The 23,257-nt window shown below is 35.5% G+C and overlaps 1 protein-coding gene across 1 annotated transcript in view; it reads right to left on the bottom strand.

Moving 5' to 3' along the window:
• The window catches only part of FER (FER tyrosine kinase), a 430,623-nt gene that overhangs the window by 299,607 nt on the left and 107,759 nt on the right, over positions 1–23,257 (bottom strand). The window contains exons 6-8 of the mRNA XM_049769126.1: positions 3,103–3,286; positions 982–1,119; positions 187–306 (exon numbers count right to left, since the gene is read on the bottom strand). Of these exons, the coding sequence (XP_049625083.1) occupies positions 187–306; positions 982–1,119; positions 3,103–3,286 (442 nt within the window). The remainder of the gene's footprint in view (positions 1–186; positions 307–981; positions 1,120–3,102; positions 3,287–23,257) is intronic.

The following is a 23,257-nucleotide window of genomic DNA, read 5'->3' as shown; positions in this document are numbered from 1 at the left end:
TTAAACTACTTTCTAAGAGTTATATCCAAACCCTATCATTTAGATATAATAACATTAAATGTTACCAAAGAATACAAAAAATATTTAATTATATTGAAAGATAACTTTAGGCTGCGTCAGCTGAGACAAAATTCCAATCAGATATAGATTATGTACAATAAGGAAAACTATTTTCTAAGTACTTACATTACTTGCAAACTGTCTGCTGTTAAATTATTCCACATAATCTCATTTGCCTGAAGATTATCATTTTCTTCTAGCAAGGAAGTATCGAATTCAATTTCTTGGTCTTTAGCAACTGTTGTTCTAGTAAACAATGACAATTTTAACAACATATATATAAACAAAAATAACATATCTTAGGCTACACCAAAAGAAGGCTATTGTTCTAGGTGTATATGTGTTTTGTTTTCACAATGCTAAATACTGAGTCTGAGTCTTACACATCTAAGTCATGTGGTCTCAATAATGAGCCACATTCTCACCAACTGTTTACCCACCAGGGTAATTGTTTCTATTCAAAAATTGCATTAACAAGGTGAACACAAACAGAATAAAATTAAACCCTACCATCAACTCATGTAATTTGAATATGAGTTTAGATATTTGAAGAACATAAGTAAAAATCATTTCAATTTCTGCCACAATTGTAAGGTTATAAAATGATGCTTCGATAAAAAAGTAATTGAATCAAAGGTTTAGATCATATATAGAGCTATAGTATGAATGTGAAAAGAAATACAAATCATGTACTTTAAGCAATGGTGTATTAATAACTGAAAACTTGTTAAAAATAAAATTAATAAAAATTTTATTTAATAAATAAATTATTTAAGTTAATTAAAATAATTAAAAGCATAGAAATTAATGTAAAATATACTATTTCTCAATAAATTTAGGTATATTTTCATTAATTTGACAAAAAATCAGTAGAAAAATAATACTATAACACTTCAAGAAAAATGAAAATATTATACGTACCTGTAAACATCTATAAAATTATTGTATTCTGTGCTAGGGTCTATCTGTTCAACTGATGTTTGAATCTCTTTATGAACATTCACTATTTCATCTGTAACAAGACTGGTTATCTGGCTGTATTCATCAAATATACATTTTCTGAAAACAAAATAAAATTTTACAACATTTTAAAGTTTCACCAAGAGAAATAGACCCCTAAAGGCTTCTGAGAAATAAGAAATATATTATCAGTATTTATTGATGATGGTTTTATGAAACACTTTGCTTCCAACAAACAAATGGCAGATACACAGATTAACAATTAAATTTTATATATAATTACATATAATCTAGCATATGGTACTATGTACCTGATGTTCCCATATGTAAGGCAAATAAATATTTATCTATTTTTATATATGAACTTCAGACAAATTTTTCCAAAACGAATACTGGTGGACCATATACAAGGCAAGCATCCTACCCACTGTACTATCACTCCAACTCCGTATTTCTCTATATTTTAAGTAACCTGTTTTAGATGCAGAAATGTTTTTTCTTATTTTCATCTCATAAATTTTTCCCAACTATTTACACAGATCTTAAATAACAGTATCTTCAATTTCACTGTAATCTTTTGAAATATGTTTACAAAAGTATAGGTTTTTTTCTTGTTAAATATATTCTATTATTTTAATCTAGCCATTAGAATGTTCAAGCATAGTTATATAGATATGGATTTTTTTTTGCGGTAACTCATTCTTACAGCATTAAAAAATTTAGGTCCTTACTCAGTTTTATTATAGAAGTAAATTTATATACACCAAGAACACTAATTGTTTGCTTTAATATAATTTGGATAAAGAAATTACCATAGTTACTAGCATTAAAAAATTACCTACCATCTCCCTTTACTAAAAATCTACCTTCTTAATAAAAAAATAAATTTAAACATCCCACCCTAATCGTGGGTCCTAGCCTCTCCTACATGGTTCTAGCTGCTATCCTCTCTACCCTCAGGAAGGCATTTAACCCACTGTGGGAAACACTGAAATAGGTAGGCTTATTTGTATTTAAGATCATTTAGTACTTTAACTTATGAGGTAAAAACCTGAAGTATTTATAAATGGTATTAAGTTCCCTATATTTGCTTTCTGTAAGAAACCTTTAAAAACTTATTTCTTTGGGTTTCAAAGTTGATTAAGATTTTAAACACAAAATCCCCACAAAGACTGATGGACATGGATATTACTATGCATGAAATGAGAAAGAGGGAAATGGGTAGATATAGAATAATCTGACTCATTTGTGGGAAATAAGCAAAAAAATGACATGGTGGTACCCCTTCATTAACAATATCGCAAACCTTTCCAATAAAGGAAAGAGAAAGAGAGAGAAGTAAAATGCCTCCCCCAGCAGGTGATGGGTGGTTGGGCGGAGGGAAACTAAGGACATTGGTAGCAGAAAAAGTGCACTAGTGGAGAATGGTGTACATTCTATGACAGAAACTCAATCATGAACAATTTTGTAACCATGGTGTTTAAATAAAATAGTCATAAAAATAATTTAAAAAATGTAAACTAAAATAAGGGAAAAATACCCATTTAATGCTCATCAAAAATTAATTTTCTTTATGTTGTCAGCTATTGTAACAAAACAAACCCAAAGAGCATATAGAAGGAAAGGCCATTCAGTGCGTAGGTAGATTGGGTTAAACATAAACTCAAGGATTATCAGAAATAAAACCTAAAAGAACCACAATAAAACTGGTCATAAATTGGGGCTGGAGAGATAGCATGGAGGTAAGGCGTTTGCCTTTCATGCAGGAGGTCATCGGTTTGAATCCCAGCGTCCCATATGGTCCCCCGTGCCTGCCAGGAGCAATTTCTGAGCCTGGAGCCAGGAATAACCCCTGAGCACTGCCGGGTGTGACCCAAAAACCACAAAAAAAACCAAAAAAAAAAAACAAAAAAAAAAAAAAAAAAAAAACTGGTCATAAATTCTCAATGAGCTGTTAATAATAAATCTAAAATTATTTTAGCTAATGTTTACACAAAAGCTTAACTAAGAATATGACATTTTTAAATAATGTTAAAATAATTTCATGAAAGAATTTTATTTCAAATAACACATTTCTCTTACAGAGCTTTTATCATTTCTTCTTGCATCTTCTGTAATGAGTCAAGCAGCAAGGGAAGTGTGGCATCATAGTATTGATTCTGATGAAGCTGAGCTCCTTTCAGTGCCAGTACATACTGATTATGTAGCATATGAAGCTTCATTGTGGCTTTATCATAACGCTCCTTGGCCTTTTCAGTTTCTTTCCCTAAAGAAAATATTCAGGAATGTTAACAAGTAGTAAATAATGTTTTACCTTCAATGCAGACAAACCAAACGATCTCTATTATATAATGTTTCACTTATTAAAATGAAAGTTAACAAGCAGAGTATAATATGTATACATATATAGTATAATAAACCTACAATAAGTAGATTATCAATTTTCTAGCACTTTATACAGAGGTTACTATGAAGTAAGCATGCAATGCAGGGAACAGTGAATTATGTAAATATCCATATTTATTTGTAAAATTGTATAGCATAGCTCTATGAATGTGCTATTCTTCAAAGTTTGACAAAACAGAGTTGAAACAATGCGATAAAAGTCTAAAAACAAGAAAAAATTTTAAATTTTGAGCTCTATATTTCAAATGACAACAGATATACACAAAAGATAAGTGGATCATTAAGATGTGGTATGTACACACACACACACACACACACACACACAAAATGGACCACTACACAGCTGTAAAGAATGATAAAATATACAAATGGCCACACCATGGATGGGACTGAAAAGATTATTAAATTAAATAATGCAGAAGAAAAAGGATAATGCCACTTTTATTTAGATTAACTTGATGATAAATACAACTGTTTATGGGTGGTGGGGGAACCTAGATAACCGATAACCGGTGGCGCCACAGAATAGGAAAAAGGAAAAAAAAAGAATGGAAGACAGACAGAAGAAGACAGATGTGAGATATCCAGGGGGCGGGGAGATTTCAAGAGGAGTCAGGTACATTAGTCGTATTAAAGTGGTATTAAAGAGTGAAAGAACAGGATGAAAAAGTGAGAAGTTCACTTCATGTCACGTGCAACAAAGGAGAAATTCTATGATATGATATTGAGATATGATATTAAAATATTGAGATATGATATTGAGAAAGGCAGAATGATTTTTCTCCAGAAGTGTGTTCAGTGTCACACTATGAGAAGGGAGGCAAGCACAGACTGGGCCAGATCTCCAAGGTTGTTTGGACAAGAAATGGGTGAGTTCCCTGAATTCTTTTTACTGATTCTAACAAAAACAAAGGCATTGCCTGGGGGAGATAACATGCTGATGAATTATTTAGAGAATTCCAAGAAGTGGAACTCTAGAACAAAAATAGTCTTCACAGGTCAGAGCTATAGTACAGCAATAAGATGTTTGCCTTGCAGGTAACCAACACAGTAGAAACCCCAGTTCGAATCCCCGCATACTATATGGTCCTATATGGTCCCCTGAGCCTGCCAGGAGCAACTTCTGAGCAGAGCCAGGAGTAACTCCTGAATGGGGACAGGTGTGACCCAAAAAACAAAAACAAAAACAAAAACAAAAAAGGTCTTCATTGCCATTAAGAAGAGTATGAAAGAATTGATAGCTTGCCTCATAAACGCTACGAATGAATAACTGACACCATCTTTATTCATTAAAAAAAACTCTTGAGTTTTTTATGTATCAGATTTAAATTCAACTTGTTCCTCAGATTTCAAATCATGAGTAGCTGGTAATGTATTTTTGTTGGAAAAAAAATTGGCTTGTATTTAAATAAGTATGGTCAGCTTTTTAATTTTGATAATCCCAGGTCAGCAAGAGCAAATACACTGTTGTCCCCGGCTTATGATTGAACTGTTTTGTCACATTCATCTTTCTAAGAAATGGGATTGCTATCTCATACCAGTTAGACAATAGTTTTTCTATCCAGCTTCGTATATTTGCCTATTATAAATACTTATATACATAAACACTGAAAATCACTATCTCCTAAAACAGAAAAAAACTCTTTTGTGTTTTAGATTGTGTTCATTAGCCTAGCAAAGAAAGAAACTGAGGATAAGTTGGCAGTGATCACTATATCATTTTGTTTTTAATTATGCCAAATTAATTGCAAATTAACCTAAAAGAAAAAAAACAGGAATAATAGAGCTAAATATCTAAAGCAAAGAATCAGTAAAACTGTAATCATGAAATCCAAACTTTATCAACAGAACTTAAAAAAGTGCCTGTTTTTTTGAGATGGCAAGCTCAGAACCAGAAAGCTAGTATAATGGGCAGGGCGCTTGCTGACCCATGTTCAACCTCCACTATCCCATGTTGTCTCCCAAGTACCACCATGGGTACTTCCTGAGTGAAGGGCCAGGAGTAATCCCCTGTACATCACTGGGTATAACCTAAAAAACAATAATAAAGATAGCAGGTTGGGGAGAGAGGAAGTATAGGGGAAGGAATCTGGAACATTGGTAGGAGAAAGTTGACATCAGTACTGGAATCAGTACTAGAACACTGTATAATCTGAAACTCAACTATGAATAACTGAAAGTCAAGGTTCTTTAATAAAAAATTTTAATATAAAGAAAGTTATGTGGAGAGAGTGTCTCCAAAGACAGAACATGTATGAAAGTCATATAAAACACAGAATAAATAATATACCATCCTTTCCCTCTCTTTGATCTTTCATTCATTCAATCTATATTATTGGCTGATTACCACCTAACATTGCACTAAATTTAATAGCTGATAATATACTGGCCTTAACACTCTTAGTCTAGTAGAACAATAATACTGAGTAACATTAATAATAGTAGTAGTAATAATAACATTATTGTAATATAATATTACATATATTTTAATAATCATGTTAATTATATTGATGTTATATGCTAATAATAAGTAATAATATTGATACAATATTCCTGGTATCATTGACAAAGAGATGTTAAGAGACCAAGTTTTTAGAAGACTAAAAAAAGTGTCTAAATAGGAAGAGCAACTTTAAGCTATAAATGACTTGACAATTCAGCAGAGATTTTTAGATTTTTAGATTTCTTATTAAAATCTAGGAAACTCTGATAATGCCATGCATTTTTCGTGGTTTCTTTAGATGAATTAAAATGTAATCATTCATAAAATAGAAACAGACTGAATATCTGAATAGGAGATATAGTACAGCAGGTAGGGATGCTTCATTTGCATGCAGCCAGTCTAGGTTTGATCTCGGGCCCCACTATGAAAGAGCGCTGAGTGCAGAGCCAAGATTATGCCCTAAGTACTAGAGTATGGCCCCAAAACAAAACTAGATTATCAGTTCATGACATAAAAAAGTAAAATTTTAAGCACTTCCTCAATTTCGGATGCATATACGTCTTAACTGTTTATGTAATGAACTTTCAAATATACACTTTCCATTTTTCCCTTAAACAAGGTGTTGAGAATTTCTGACACTAGATGGTGTCCTCTGCTGCCACTCTGATCCACATTATCTGAGTATATCCTATTTTAGAAATATCAATTTTAGAAAATTATTCCAAGAAAAATCTCTTATGCCAAGGGACAAAGCAGAGGAAAGTTCAGAGGTTTTGGTTAAATAAAAAAAGGTTGAGCCAGGGTCAAAGCAGTGGCACAAGCGGTAAGGACGAGCCACGGTTTGATCCCCCAGAGTCCCATGTGGTTCCCACAAGCCAGGAGTGATTTCTGAGTGCATAGCCAGGAGTAACCCCTGAGTGTCACCCTGTGTGCCCCCCACCACAAAAAAGGTAGAGCCAGAGGTAGAGCCCAGAAAGTAACAAAAAGTAAGAACAACTTTTTGCCATTCTTATGGCTTGTCTAATAAACAAGCAGTTATCAGAAAAGGAAACAAGCTCGAATCAGCAGACTGATATTTCTCTACTAGCAACAAATTATAATGATTTCAAATTAGTAAAAGAGAGAATTCTATATGTGATTATTTTATCAAGCATATGTCTTTTGTCATGATCCATTAGATGGTTTATACTAATAATCAATAAATATTCATAGTGTACATACAATGTAGCAGTTTCTTTATCCAGTCATCTATTCACAGATACATATTGTTTTTAGATTTTAGCTACAATAGAAATAAACAGTGCAAATGTCTTTTCTTCATTTTGTTTTTAGACAGTTTGGGGATATATTCCAGTGGAGTTGCTGGGTGAAATGGAAGTTCAATTCCTAGATTTTCTTTTAAGTAATGACCTTATTGTTTTCCAGAAAGGCTGTACAGTTGACATTCTCACAAGCAGAATAGATAAAGAAAAAAAATAAAGAAACTATGGTACAGATATAGAATGGGAACATTCTCGGACATCAGAAAAGATAAAGTCATAAATTTGCTGCTACATAGAGAGACCTACAGAGTATCATGCTGAGTAAAGTTAGTAAGAGAAAGATAGACTCAGAATGATCTCGCTCATTTTCAGGGAATAATCAGACAAAATAGGGGAGTGAACAGTACTCAAAGAATGGGGGGGGGGGGACCATGAGAACTGGTATTCAGTAGGAAACATGCCATTTGAGGGTGTTACGGAATAGCAGGAAAGGTGCAAGGACTACGGCGGAGGAAAGTGTTCACTGGGAATAGAGGTGATGCTAAAAGGTCGTAAAGTGTCGTTATATATAAAACCCTATCAGAAATAGTACTGTAAACCACAGTACAAAGAATTTAAAAAGTCCTTCTCTTACCAGCAGACTGGTAAATAGATGGCAAATGTCAATGGGGGCCATTGGTGGAAGGAAAATTGAAGGAATCACTGAAACCCAACCAAAATTTTATAATTTCAGAGAAACTAAATATTTTTAAAGTACATAGAAAATGACATGTCACATATGTGATTTCACTTTATAACATAAAGAATTCATAGTGAGAAAACAATTTAATCACCAAAGCATCTATCCTCCACCCTATCACTGCAGAATAGGAACAGATTCTAGTGGAAAAATGGGAGAAAACATATTAATTCAGTCCAGACCTGAAGGTAATGTAAAATGTAGTGTCATAATAACCTGAACAACTTGGTGACAGCAACAATTTGCTTTCAGGGCAGGGTTCCCTGCACTGCTGCCTAACAGTGAGATAAAACCAGAAGGCGCTCTACATCATCCTGACTACAACATAGGATCTGTACAAAAACCAGGATTTTTAAATACAGAAACTTGACAGTGACAACCATGATTGTGAAAACCCTTTACTGGGGCCACAAAGAAAGACTTTGGGGTAAGACAACTTAGTATCCCTGGAGCCTGTAGTTCGTTTTATGCCAGGATGCTCATGGCCTATTTTTAGGCCAAAGGTTTTTCCTTTCTACTTTTCCCATCTTTTGCTGTACCTATGTAAAACAAACAAACAAAAACCTGCCACACCCACACCCTTTTTTTTCTTTTCTTTTGTTTTCTTTTTTTAATTCTTATCTTTAAATAGGGCTCCTGCCTTTTTCATAGAACCTTGGGACACAGATTACTTTGTTTTACCACATATTTCCACATTTTTCTATAAAACTAAGAAGAAAGGAATAAAGAAAGCCTGGAGTACAGAGACCAAGTGGTCTCAGAAGCATTGGTAGGGGACAAAAATAAGGACAGAACTAAATATGCAAGCCAAAGTCAAAAACCATAGAATCAAGGGACTTAAACTTTAACAATCTAAACTTAAATGAGCCTGTTATACTGGCAAGGCCATGGGGCAAAGGGTGGTGGTATAGGATGAATTCTGGGTTCATTGGTGGAGGAAAGTTGACACTGGTGATGGGAATGACCCTGACTAGCACTGTATATCTGAAATTCAACTATGAAGGACTTTGTAGATCACAATGGTCTCAATAAAATAATTTTCTAAAAAAATGTAGTGTCATAAAAGAAACCAGACAATAACTCAAGCTCTTTCAGGAAATCAAAGAAACAAGAATTTTTCCTAAAAGTCTCAAAGTATTAGTATTATCTTAATGGCAAATGCAGACAAAGCAGCACAGAAAAGCAAACCAGTATATCTGAGAGACAAACTCAACAAAATGCCAGCAAATTTAAAGCAACAATATATTAAAAGAACCATGTGCAGTGACCAATTGTGATTCATTCCTGGAGTGCAACCATAAATGAATAACACAAGATAATTAATTTGATATAACATATAAACCAAAGGAAAGATTAAGATATTGTAATTATATCAACAGATACAGAGAAATCTTTTGACAAGGTTAAATCCACATTTTGGATTAAAAAATATCACACACTAAAACTGAAGAAATTTATCTCAATATAAAGAAGGCCATAATATAATAAATCCATAGGTATCGTAACATTGTACACAATGATTTAAAGAAAAACTGAAGAAATATATCTTCTAAAATCAGGCCCAACACAAACTTGTCAAATTTCACCACAATTAATAAACTAATTTTGAAGTTCAAGATAATTGTCAAAACATGTATATATGTTATAAAGTTATAAGAAGAGTAAATAAATTCTAAACACATTACTTGTTTATGTATTAGAAGAACAAATATCTTTAAAAATGGACATTCTCAAAGGAGCAAACTCTACACCGTTCAATGCCATCACCATCAACATTTCCAAGGCAGTCTCCAACAACATAGAACAAATACTATAAAAATTATATACTGTACAAGGATACAACCCCAAGATTAAGTACCAGTGCTCTGCATGTGGGAAGCCCATGTTCAGACACCATAACCACACAGTATCGTGAGCACTACTAGAACCAATCCTTAAGGAGTATCCAAGAATAACCTGTTAGCTTCAAAAGCAAGCAAACAACAACAAAAACATTGCATGAAGTCATAAACTATTTGAATAGCCAAAGCAATATGAGGTAAAAAGTTGTTGGGAGACATTGCATCCCCAAACTATGAATAATACTATCAAGCTACAGTAATCAAAAATATGCAATACATAAAGGCAGACTCTTACACTAATTAAACAGAATTAATAGTTCACAGATATTTCCTCCAGGTAAATTAATATGGGCAGTTAATTTAGAACAAAGGAGCTATGTGTATAGAGAGATTAAGGAAAGCTTACTAAATAGTGCTATAGGGGCTGGAGTGATAGCACAAGCGGTAAGGCATCTGCCATGCCCGCGCTAGCCTAGATGGACTGGGTTCGATCCCCTGGCATCCCATGTGGCCCCCCAAGCCAGAAGCAATTTCTGAACGCATAGCCAGGAGTAACCCCTGAACGTCACCAGGTGTGGCCCAAAATCCAAAAAATATAAAGAAATAAATAGTACTGTAAAACTATTTAGTAACAAAGAAACAAAAATTTATCTGAATCCTTATTTCTCCATGAATAGAAATTAACTTAAAATGGAATAAAATATCTCAAGATTAGACAAGAATTCATAAAATACATAAAGGAAACTACAGGTGAACTATCCATGATATTGACTTTAGAGCAACTTTCAATTGGAAGGAAGGAAGGAAGGAAGGAAGGAAGGAAGGAAGGAAGGAAGGAAGGAAGGAAGGAAGGAAGGAAGGAAGGAAGGAAGGAAGGAAGGAAGGAAGGGAGGGAGGGAGGGAGGGAGGGAGGGAGGGAGGGAGGGAGGGAGGAAGGGAGGAAGGGAGGAAGGGAGGAAGGGAGGAAGGGAGGAAGGGAGGAAAGGAGGAAGGGAGGAAAGGAGGAAGGGAGGAAGGGAGGAAGGGAGGGAGGGGAGGGAGGGAGGGAGGGAGGGAGGGAGGGAGGGAGGGAGGGAGGGAGGGAGGGAGGGGAGGGAGGGGAGGGAGGGAGGGGAGGGACGGAGGGAGGGAAGGGAGGGAGGGAAGGGAGGGAGGGAGGGAGGGAGGGAAGGGAGGGAGGGAGGGAAGGAGGGAAGGAAGGAAGGAGGGAAGGAAGGAGGGAAGGAAGGAGGGAAGGAAGGAGGGAAGGAAGGAAGGAGGGAAGGAAGGAGGGAAGGAAGGAGGGAAGGAAGGAAGGAAGGAAGGAAGGAGGGAAGGAAGGAAGGAAGGAGGGAAGGAAGGAAGGAAGGAAGGAAGGAGGGAAGGAAGGAAGGAAGGAAGGAAGGAAGGAAGGAAGGAAGGAGGGAAGGAAGGAAGGAAGGAAGGAAGGAAGGAAGGAAGGAAGGAAGGAAGGAGGGAAGGAAGGAGGGAAGGAAGGAGGGAAGGAAGGAGGGAAGGAAGGAAGGAAGGAAGGAAGGAAGGAAGGAAGGAAGGAAGGAAGGAAGGAAGGAAGGAAGGAAGGAAGGAAGGAAGGAAGGAAGGAAGGAAGGGAAGGAGGGAAGGAAGGAAGGAAGGAAGAAGGAAGGAAGGAAGGAAGGAGGGAGGGAAGGAAGGAAGGAGGGAGGGAAGGAAGGAAGGAGGGAAGGAAGGAAGGAGGGAGGGAAGGAAGGAAGGAGGGAAGGAGGGAGGGAAGGAGGGAGGGAGGGAAGGAGGGAGGGAAGGAGAAGGTAAGGTATTTGCTTTGCATGCAACTGCTACAGCCCAAACCTAGTTCAAATCTACACCAGCAGCAGATACATATGGTTACCTGAACAATACCAAGTCACTCTTGATCATAAAATAAGGAATAGACCCTGAATACCACTGAGTGTGTTCCCACCACACCTCCCAAAAAATGATAATAAAAAAAGCAAGCAGGACTACATAAAACAAAACACTCTGCACTACTATCATAAACTATATAACATACTATCATACTGAATGGGATGAGATATTTTCATACTACATTTCTAACAAAAGTTTACTACACATGATATATAAGAAATTTATAAAACTTACTGAATAGATGTTCCCCCAAGAAAACCTAAGGATGAAAATCAGGCATATTATATATTAAAGAATAGTGCTATAACTCATTCTAAAGAATAAATGTCAAAAGACAATGAATTAACACCTCACAGTAATGAAAATGGCCTATTTGAAATATGGCCCAGTAATTACATCCATAGCAATATATCTCAAGTATACAAAAACATTAATTCAAAAACATGTCCAGGACATATGTTCCCCCAAGAAAACCTAAGGATGAAAATCAGGCATATTATATATTAAAGAATAGTGCTATAACTCATTATAAAGAATAAATGTCAAAAGACAATGAATTAACACCTCACAGTAATGAAAATGGCCTATTTGAAATATGGCCCAGTAATTACATCCATAGCAATATATCTCAAGTATACAAAAACATTAATTCAAAAACATGTCCAGGACATATGTTAACCCATAACACATTCTTGAAAAATTAAAGCCTTTTTTCTTTACACCCATGCAAATTCTATGATTTTGATATGAAACTGACATATAAAATTCAAAGTGCCTACCTGACCAAAAAGGAAGCACTCTCAGAAAGTAATGTATGAATGAGAGTGGGAAGCTCTTTCTAACTTAGGTAATGGGGAAATCTGGAAAAAGCACTTTCCATTGTTTTATGATTATTTCATACTGGTATTTTTGATTAGTTTTGGTGCCACACCCACAGTATTCAGGGCTTAATCTGAATCTGCACTTGGGAATCACTCTAGGCATGCTTGAAGAATCATAAGGATAGCCAGAAACCAAACCTGATTTGGCTAATTTCAAGGCAAATACCTTACTCGATTTACTACCTCTCTGACCCCTATTTCATATACTTTAAGTATACTAGTATACTTCTTGAAATTCAGAAAATTCTGACACCATTGCAAAAGGTCAAAAATTTGAACCAATATTCCAACACTGTTGCCTGATAAATGGCTATTAGAAGTCTACTATTCCCCAATAATTATTGGAATATTTCAGTATAACTTACTAAGTATTCAAGCTTTCCACAAATTATTTTCATGAAGATACTTAAAACACTAAATCACTCACCTGTACTCTATTCGCATAGACCTTTGAATGCCTAATAAAAAACTACTACTCCTTAGTGATATTGGAATATTTCAATGTAGCTTGAGGAGTCGATTTCCAGAAGACTATTTTCACAAAGACACAAACACTCCACTCATCTATACTCTATTTTCTTAGATCTTTAAACTCCACACTACCAATCAAGATAGTTCTCTAGGAGATTCTTAACTTCTCTCTCTCTCTCTCTCTCTCTCTCTATATATATATATATATATATATATATATATATATATATATATATATATATATATATATATATACACCAAATCTGATAGTCAATAATCATTAATATGATTTAGAAAATAAATTGAACTTGAAAGTTACTAAGGAAAATCCATCATCTTAAAATAATAAAGATAACAAAAAAAAAAAGATATTCAGACAGTAAGACATTTGTCTTGCATAAGACCACTTCAGTTGTAACAATAACAATAGTTCAGTCTTGATCCACCGCCACATATAGTCCATTTAGTAACTAACCAAGAGGAGCTCCTAAACACCACTAACTACGGTCTAAAATGAAAGAAAAAAAAAAAGAAGAAGAAAAATAAGTAAGATATATAGTCTCATCCTGGAAGTAGCCTACATCTCAATGTGAAATGTGTACTCTCTACTCTCTCCCCTCTGGAGAAGCATGCATTCTTTTTTGTTTGTTTTGTTTGTTTTGCTTTGTTTTGTTTGGGGGCCAAACCCAGCAGCACTCAGAAGTTTCTCCTGACTGCACTCAGAAATTACTCCTGGAACACCATATGAGATGTAAGGGATAGAACCTGGGTCAGCTACAAATGCCCTACATGTCGTGCTATTGTTCTGGTCCCTCTTTCCTGAACTCTGAATACCATACTCTTTCATAGTTTCCTAAGAAAACAAATTATACTCACTATTTCTCTCCTGAAATTCTTCTCTATAAGGATGAAAAACAAACCTTGGAATCTGGACAGATGTTGGGACAGATTTCCTTTCCTATAACAAACAGTCGCTAGCTTCCTGAGTACAAGAGGGGTGGAAACTAGTTTTCATGCTGTATCAATAAAATGAACTTCAGGAGCAGCTCGCAAGCTATATACCCTGGGCCTGGATCAATAGCACAGCAGGTAAGGTTTTTGCCTTGCATCAGCTGACCCAGGTTTGATTCCCAGCATCCCACATGGATAGAGCCTGCTAGGAGCAATTGTCAAGTGCAGAGCCAGGAATGCTCTGGCATACCCCGAGTGCTGCCAGGTATGGCCTAAAAACAAACAAAAAAGAAAGATACACTGGGCTTGAGATTATTAACTCTATTAACTATATTTTATATTTATATTTTGAAAAGATCTAGGTATCATAATCATATCTTTTTATTGCTATTTTAAAAATTAAACTGTTAGATAAAAATCTACTTCTCTAGATTTGGGTAAAGAGGTGTAGACCACACCTGGCAGTGCTCCAAGGTCACACTTGGTGAAATTCACAATACCAAAATAGATCAGCAGTAAGATAAATGACTTAACCTATGTACCATTTTTCTGGAACCACAAACATTTTTTACTGCCATATATATTAAATATTCTATTGGAATAAATAAATAAAAGGTGTATTTTGAAGTTTTTAAAAGTTATATTTAAGAATTGGTGGCTGTTGGGCCGGAGTGATAGCACAGCAGTTAGACATTTGCCCTACAAACAGAAGACCCAGGTTTGATCCCCAGAATCCCATATGGTCTTCAGAGCCTCCCAGGAGCGATTTTTGAGCAGAGAGCCAGGAATAACCCCTGAGAACCAGTGGATGTGGCCAAAAAAAAAAGACAAGAAAAGAATTGATAGCTGTGACTTTGAACAAGTTATATTAGAACATTAAATTTCTGTTTCTCCCCTTTTTAAATAACGACTTCATAGGATAATTGTTAAAATAAAAAAGAATATACAAATTGGGCTACAAAGCTAGTAAAGCTGATACGATTGTTGCCATTTACTGAGTCAATCCTTTCAATCCTGGCACTACATGTGGTCCCTAGAGCCTCTTCATAGTGATTCATTCTTTCTTTCTTTCTCTTTCTCTCTCTCTCTCTCTCTCCTCTCTCTCTCCCCTCTCTCTCTCTCTCTCTCTCTCTCTCTCTCTCTCTCTCTCTCTCTCTCTCTCTCTCTCTCTCTCCGCCCCCCTCTCCCTCTCCCTCTCCCTCTCCCTCTCTCCCTCTCTCTGTCCCCCTCCCCTCTCTCTCTCTCCCTCCCTCCCTCCCCTCTCTCTCTTCCTCTCTCCCTCCCCTCCCCCCTCTCCTTCTCTCTCTTCCACAGAGACACACATATACTCACAAATTATCTGAATCTCATAAGCAGTAAAACCAATAAGTATTCTATCTTTTTTGCTCTAAATTTTTTTGTTTCTCAACTTTTCCAATGATAAAATTTTAATTGCTTATTGAAATTAACTGTTAAAAATACCATGAATGCTTCCCACATTGTTCTCCCAGAGTTGAGTCCTAAAACTGATGTTAAGGATTTGAGCTGTGTTGGGAAAAAAATCATTCATTTCACTTTCTAAAGAAATTTATAAATCTGTAGCATTCCCTCAAATAGTCATAAGGGTGTTTTGAGAAGTTGTATAAATAGAATTTCTTTATAGTTCAAAGGAGTGTGATTGAAGGCATTACAAAGGTAGACTATTTTAAGCAATTACTACCTTCCATTATGGGAAGATTGGTGGGTTTGATAAGTTAAAACTGAAGGAAAACTAAATGAATAACAATAGTTTTTAAGTGCTTCCACAATAAAACTTCTTTTAGAAAGAATATTATTAATAAAACATTAGGGGTTCTTTTTGTACTACAGAGTTTACATGCATTTGACTATAAGATAGATTGATCTATTCATATTTCCTTCCTAATTTCTTTCCCTTATTAACACGAATATTGATTTCAAAATCAAGCATACACTTCCATTATTTATTTTAAAATAATTATGTGGGATCTTCTATAAATCATATAAGTATATCTTAGAAATAGTAATACTCTTTTGAAAATTACAGTTATAATTTTATAATCTTTCACTCATATATTAACAAAACATATTGAAGAAAGTACAAAATACAATTTTTTTTTTTTTTTTTTTTTTGGTTTTTGGGCCACACCGGTGCGCTCAGGGATTACTGCTGGCTCTACGCTCCTGGCAGGTTCAGGGGACCTTATAGGATGCTGAAATTCAAACCACGGTCCTTCTACGTGCAAGGCAAATGCCCTACCTCCATGCTGTATCTCTGGCTCCTACAATTCTTGCTAAAAACTTTTTTGATTCAGATAATCTCAAATCAATATTAAACTTTAAAATATTTATGACTGTTTGAGATTAAAATTAATGTGAAGTACAAAGAGATATAAATATTTATTGGTAGACACCTGTTTCCATATATTTGTTCTTGATGGTTAGAGGCAGTAAAGCAGGGCATAAAATGTTCCATATGTCTGCTAAGGGAGGAACATCCACTTTTTTCTCTTTTACATAAAAAATTTCACAAAGAAACTGAATTATATATATTTTGCCAATACATATAGACAAATTTGTTTAGTATTTGTAATACCAACTTCGACACACTGGCCCAATCTCTTAGTTGATTTTTTAGTTTCTTTACCTTACTTGTACTATTTACTTGTACTATATTTACCTAGTTTTCTGTTCTCATCTTATTTCCTGCTCTCCCCTCCTCTTCATCTTAAGCTATACCTAAGCTAACTATTGTATGTTTCTATGTGGGCATGAGCACATAGAGATAGGGCTCCTCTATGAGTGCCAAACCTAAACTGCAAACAACCCATGCATATAGTGTATATACCCCTCCCATATACTATCCCCTCTCCCCCACTTCAGATATCCGACTATCCCTTCACCCACAATCCCAACCCAATCTCCCATCTTATTAAAACTCTTTACCCTCAGTTCTTAATCCATTAGGCATCAAGACCGACCTCCTGCCCCAATAAGCAACAGCACTCATCCTGTGTGGCCCTCCTTCTCACCTCTCCCTAATGGGGACTGTTGTTTGATATCGGACTCAGCTCCAAAAGGATCCCCACCACCACATCTCTACCCAAGACCTCTCTGCCACAAATCTTTTCTCAATCTCAAGAAGACCAAGGTGTGTGATGAAAATGTGCCCTGGACCCCACACCCCACAAGAAAATCTCAAAAGACAAAAGGGGAAGCCTATATTTCCTTTATATGTTTAAGACCTATATAATACTACCTCTTAACCTGCTTATTCCCAAATGTAAGGTAGTCTCCTGCATCACTTTTTCCCCTAAATTACTTTTTAACTCATTTTTTAAATTTATATTATATATATATGTGTGACAATATATATAAATACATATATATATACATATAAATTGTATTGTTTCTCTTCCTTAATTTCACCTCTTCTGGTGCTGCTTGGTACAAAAACCTATAATAAAAAGGCTCGTTTGAGATAATAGCTCAGGTCAAAAACTGGGCACAGAGAGGATGGAGCCTGACACTCCCACCCCCAAATGTACCAACAATGTAATATAGCACCATTTCTTCCTGCAAAGGTATACAAAAAAAAGGGGAATTTCTACGTATAGAAACAAGCTCTTACCTACTATGGATAAGAACTCATACTTTTTTACAATACAGGGGCACTTTCCAACTTGAACATATGTCATGCGGACCTAGCTTAGACTCCAGGTGATTAGACAGCAACCGTCCAACCCAAAGCCCTAGATCCCAGACATAGAACTGACACAATTTTCCGCAACAGCTCCAGGAACCAAATTCCCTCTGGATCATTATTAATAATACTCTGACACCAAACGTGCACCAGTTTTGGCATGATATCCTGACAATGAGGAAATGGCTTCAACTTGATCTAAGAACAGGTTGTCCTACAACAGTATCTAGTGACAGAATGAAGGCAGAAGACTTATCATCCTTTGATCTGTGCAAAAGCCAGGATCGTTATCTACAGAAGACTGACTGTGACAACCATGACAGGACAGAGCTTCTCCTGGGACCGTGGGTATTGTGTGGTGGTTGTCTTTATTGCTTAGGAGCTTTTTGGATTTTTTTTTCCTACTGTATTGTAGTTGTGTTTCTCTTCCTTTTTCCCATTCTTCTCTTAAATTAATATTTATAGCCTCTCGAAGGACTCCGCCCATTTTCTGCTTGTATGATTTTTACCCCATTTTATTTCTTTTTTCTTTTTCTTATTCTCTTCTTCACACAGAACCCCATACCTGGAGCCATCTTATTCCTCCTCTCTAATTGAGGGGGAAATACTGGAGGGTACACCAAGACCAAATAGTTGTAAGACCACTAAGTGGTAATAAAAATAATCGGACCTAGGCACCAAATCCTAAGCCTGTGACAGCAGAATAGAGGTCCAATCTACAACAAGATAGGCACGGAGGGGAACACTTATACTAGCAGCCCAAGGGTCAAGGGAGGGGGAAAGGGGATGCATGCTGGGAACAGGGGTGGAGGGAGGATAACTCTGGTGGTGTGAATTCCCCTGATTTAATGTCAATATGTACCTAAAATATTACTCTGAAAATTTGTAATCTGCATTAGTCAAAATAAAAATTATTATTAAAAAAAAAAAAGGACAGAACTAAATACCCAAGCCAAAGTCAACAACCATACAATTAAGAGGCCCAAACTATAACAATCTAAACTTAAAATGGGCAACAGCAAAGGGTCATGTTCTAGCATGTACTCTGGGAACATTGGCGGAAAGAGGTAGACATTGATGGTGGGAATGCAATTGATACATTGCATGTCTAAAAACCAACTAGGAAGGACTTTGAAAATCACAACTCTTTCAATAAAATAAAATTGAAAGAATAAAATTAGAAAATTACTAATTAGAAACTATAATTAACAATGATCCATTTATAAAGAATCTACAGATGTGAAACTGGTAGGTAAAATTTAATGAGTAAAACTGTATATCAGTATTGAATAATTTCCAGACAAAATACTTATGAAAAAGAAAAATTATATCATAACTTTATTATGAAGAAAACAGTATATCAACTTAATTAAGTGATCAAATTAATATCCAATAATGTTAATTAGAGACAGCAGAAAGCCAATATAATGCTAACATAGTAACAGAATATCATTTTCATGGTATAAATCTGAATAATACATAGTCTGAATAAAATGAATGCATAAATAAAATCAAGGAATTTTCAAAGTATCTCCCTATATACTATTCAAAATTATCACTGCTATGAATCATTAAAAATACCTTGACTATTCCAGGAAAAAGGAGACTAAAAGATATACTGAATATATATGTACATGATGTACACATACATATAAGAGTCAATCATAAGCATATATACAAATACATCATATACAGAGAAAGAAAAAATAAACAAATGCAGAAAAATAATCATACTGGGAACATATGAGCATATACTGTTAACATTAGTCTTTTAAAATAAATATTGTTGCCAGAATCTTTCATGAAATTGAAAAAATGGATACACTTCCAAATAGCCTTTTTTTTTTCCAATTAGCTTTTATGAAGCCAACAATAGCATGATACCAAAACCAGACAGAGATGCTGCCAAAAAAGAAAATTACAGACCAATATCCCTGATGAACAAAGATGCAAAGATCCTCAACAAAATCCTGGCAAATAGGATCCAATGCCTCATCAAGTAAATCAATCAATACGATCAAGTAGATTTCATCCCAGGAATGAAAGGATGGTTTACCATCCGTAAATCTATCAACATAATATACAACATCAATAACAAGAAAAATAAAAATTACGTGATCATATCTATAGATGCAGAAAAAGCATTTGATAAGGTCCATTCTTGATAATAACTCTCAGCAAGATAAGAATGAAAGGAACATTTCTCAATATACTCAAAGCCATCTATTAAAAGCTAATGGCAAATATCCTCAATGGAAAAAAGTAAAAGCCTTTACTCTAAATTCTGGTAGAATACAAGACTATCCTCTCTTACCACTGCTACTCAACATAGTACTGGAAGTACTAGCTATAGTGATTAGGCAAGAAAAAGATATCAAGGGAATCCAGATAGGAAAGGAAGAAGTCAAACTCTCACTGTTTGCAGATGACATGATACTCTACTTAGAAAACCCTAAAGACTCTACCAATAGAAACTCTATTGTTTCTACTAGAAACAATAAATTTATATAGCAAGGTGGCAGGCTACAAAATTAACAGGCAAAAATCAATAGCCTTTTTATATACCAATAATGATAGCGACTAAGCATATATTAAGAAAACAACCACATTGACATTAGTGCCACACAAACTCAAATACTTTGGAGTCAAATTGAATAAAGATGTGAATGACCTATACAAAGAAAACTATAAAACACGCTTCGAGAAATAAGAGAGGACACACGGAAATGGAAACTCATACCCTGCTCATGGATTGGCAGGATTAACATTAAAATGGCAATACTCACCAAAGCATTATACAGATTGTTTTTGTTTTGTTTTCTTTTTGTTTGTATTTGGGGTCACACCTGCAGCACTCAGGGGTTAGTTCTGGCTCTACACTCAGAAATTGCTCCTGGCAAGCTCGGGGGACTATATGGGATGCAGGGATTAAAACCACCATCCTTTTGCATGCAAGACAAATGTCCTACCTCCATGCTATAACTCTGGCCCCAGCATTGTACAGATCTAATGAAATCTTTCTAAAGATACCCATGACATTCTTCAAAGAAGTATATCAAACACTTATGAAATTAATCTGGAACAAAAACACCCTCAAAGAAATATGTATGGGGGGCATCACTTTCCCCAACTTTAAACTGTATAATAAAGCAATAGTTATCAAAATAGCATGGTATTAGAATAAAGACAGATCTTCAGATCAGTGGAACAGGCTTGAGTACTCAGAGAATGTTCCCCAGACATACAATCACCTAATTTTTGATAAAGGAGCAAGAAAACATAAATGGAGCAGGGAAAGCCTCTTCAAAGTGGTGTTGACACAATTGGTTAGCCACTTGCAAAAAAAGCAAACTTAGACCCTCAGCTAACATCATGTACAAAGGTAAAATCCAAATGGATTAAAGACCTTGATATCAGACCTGAAACCATAAGAGACATAGAACAACATATAGGTAAAACACTCCAGGACATTGAGACTACAGGCATCTTCAAGGAGGAAACTGAACTCTCTAAACAAGGGGAAGCAGAGATAAACAAATAGAAATATATTAAGCTGAGAAGCTTCTGCACCTCAAAGGAAATAGCACCCAGGATACAAGAGTCACCCACTGAGTGGGAGAAACTATTCACTCAATACCCATTCAGATAAGAGGTTAATATCGAAATTATACAAGACAATGACAGAACTTTACCAGAAAAAAATCTAACCCCATCAAAAAATGGGGAGAAGAAATGAAGAGACACTTTGATAAAGAAGAAATACAAATGGCCAAAAGATACATGAAAAAATGCTCCACACCATTAATCATCAGGGAGATGCAAATCAAAACAACTATGAGGTACCATCTCATATCACAGAGATTGGCACACATCACAAAGAATGAGAACAAGCAGTGCTGGCGGGGATGTGGAGAGAAAGGAACTCTTATTCCCTGCTAATGAGAATGCAGTCTAGTCCAAACCTTTATGAAAAGCAATACAGAGATTCCTCCAAAAACTGGAAATTGAAATCCCATACGATCCAGCTATACCACTCCAAGGGATATACCCAAGGAACACAAAAATACAATACAAAAATCCCTTCCTCACACCTAGATTCATTGCAGTACTATTTACAATAACTAGACTCTGGAAACAACTAAGAACCCCTCAACAGATGAATGGCTAAAGAAACTGTGATTCATATACACAATGGAATATTATGCAGCCGTCAAGAGAGATAAATTCATGAAACTTTCCTATACATAGATGTACATGAATCTATTATGCTGAGTGAAATAAAGTCAGAGGGCGAGAGATAGAAGCAGAACAGTCTCACTCATCTATGGTTTTAAGAAAAATAAAAGATTATTTTGCAATAATCCTCAGAGACAAAGAGAGGAGGGCTGGAAGGTCCAGCTCACGACAAGAAACACAGAGTGGTGCATGCAGTTAGAGAAATAAGTACACTGAGAACTATCATAACCATGTGAATGAATGAGGGAAGTGAACAGCCTGTCTAGAGTACAGGTGGACGTAGGGTGGAGAAAAGGGAGATTTGGGACATTGGTGGTGGGAATATTGCACCGGTGAAGGGAGAATTCTTTACATGACTGAAATCCACCTACAATCATATTTGTCATCAAGGTGTTTAAGTAAAGATATAATTTAAAAAAAAACCCTTGTCAGCAAGCAGTGTATGATTCTGCTGTGGTAAATTCAGGTAGCTTAATGTAAATAAAGTTGATGAAAGGTCAAAAACAAATAAATATTGTCATACTAAAATAAAATGTAAAACTGCCAAAAAAAACCTTTAAAAAATCAAATAATTTAAATATAAATTAATTATACAAAGCAAGTGTTATTTGAATCAGAGATTAAAAATTCCGAAGATCTGTTCTTAAATATAAAAATGCATCTTTTATAAAAGAAAATGTTGCATTAAAATATATATATGTTTAAAAGCAGGTATGTACCCATTGTAAATATTAACTAATAGGATGCTAAATTAAAATAACATTATAGATGAGGCAGGGACAGATAGATATGTCACAGGGCTGGCAAATGCTTCGCATCTATAGTACTCTGGGTGCTGTGCAAAAAGACACTTTTTTCAATTCTGGCACCTTGATTCCTGGGACAATGTGAAAATAAAACCCAAGGACCAAGCTTTAAAGTATCGAGTGTTTTTAGGGATATAAAAATAAAAGGCATTCATATTTTAAATCTTTACCCCCTATTTTTCTGAGTTTTTCCATAAGAGATTTATAGATTTTCATAAAGGATATTTGATAAAAAAATTTCCTTTTTAAATCTCGGAAAAGATCAGGTAAAAATGGCAAAAACAGGGAGGGGGACAGTTCAGTGAGCTCTTCTGCTGCACAAACACAAAGAACACATCGAACTGAATGGAGCAGGGCCGGAGAGATAGTATGGAGGTGAGGCATTTGTCTTGCATGCAGAAGGTCGGTAGTTCGTATCCCGATATCCCATATGGTCCCCTGAGCACTGCCTGGTGTGATACAAAAAAAAGAAAAGAAAGAACAAAAAGAAAGGAAAAGAAAAAGAAAGAAAGAAAGAAAGAAAGAAGGAAGGAAGGAGGAGGGAGGGAGGAGGGAGGGAGGGAGGGAGGGAGGGAGGGAGGGAGGGAGGGAGGGAGGGGGGAGGAAAGAAAGAAAGAAAGAAAGAAAGAAAGAAGAAA

The sequence above is a fragment of the Suncus etruscus genome, chromosome 2, assembly GCF_024139225.1.
Source record: "Suncus etruscus isolate mSunEtr1 chromosome 2, mSunEtr1.pri.cur, whole genome shotgun sequence".
NCBI lineage: Eukaryota > Metazoa > Chordata > Mammalia > Eulipotyphla > Soricidae > Suncus > Suncus etruscus.
This window is presented reverse-complemented; position numbering and strand designations above follow the sequence as displayed.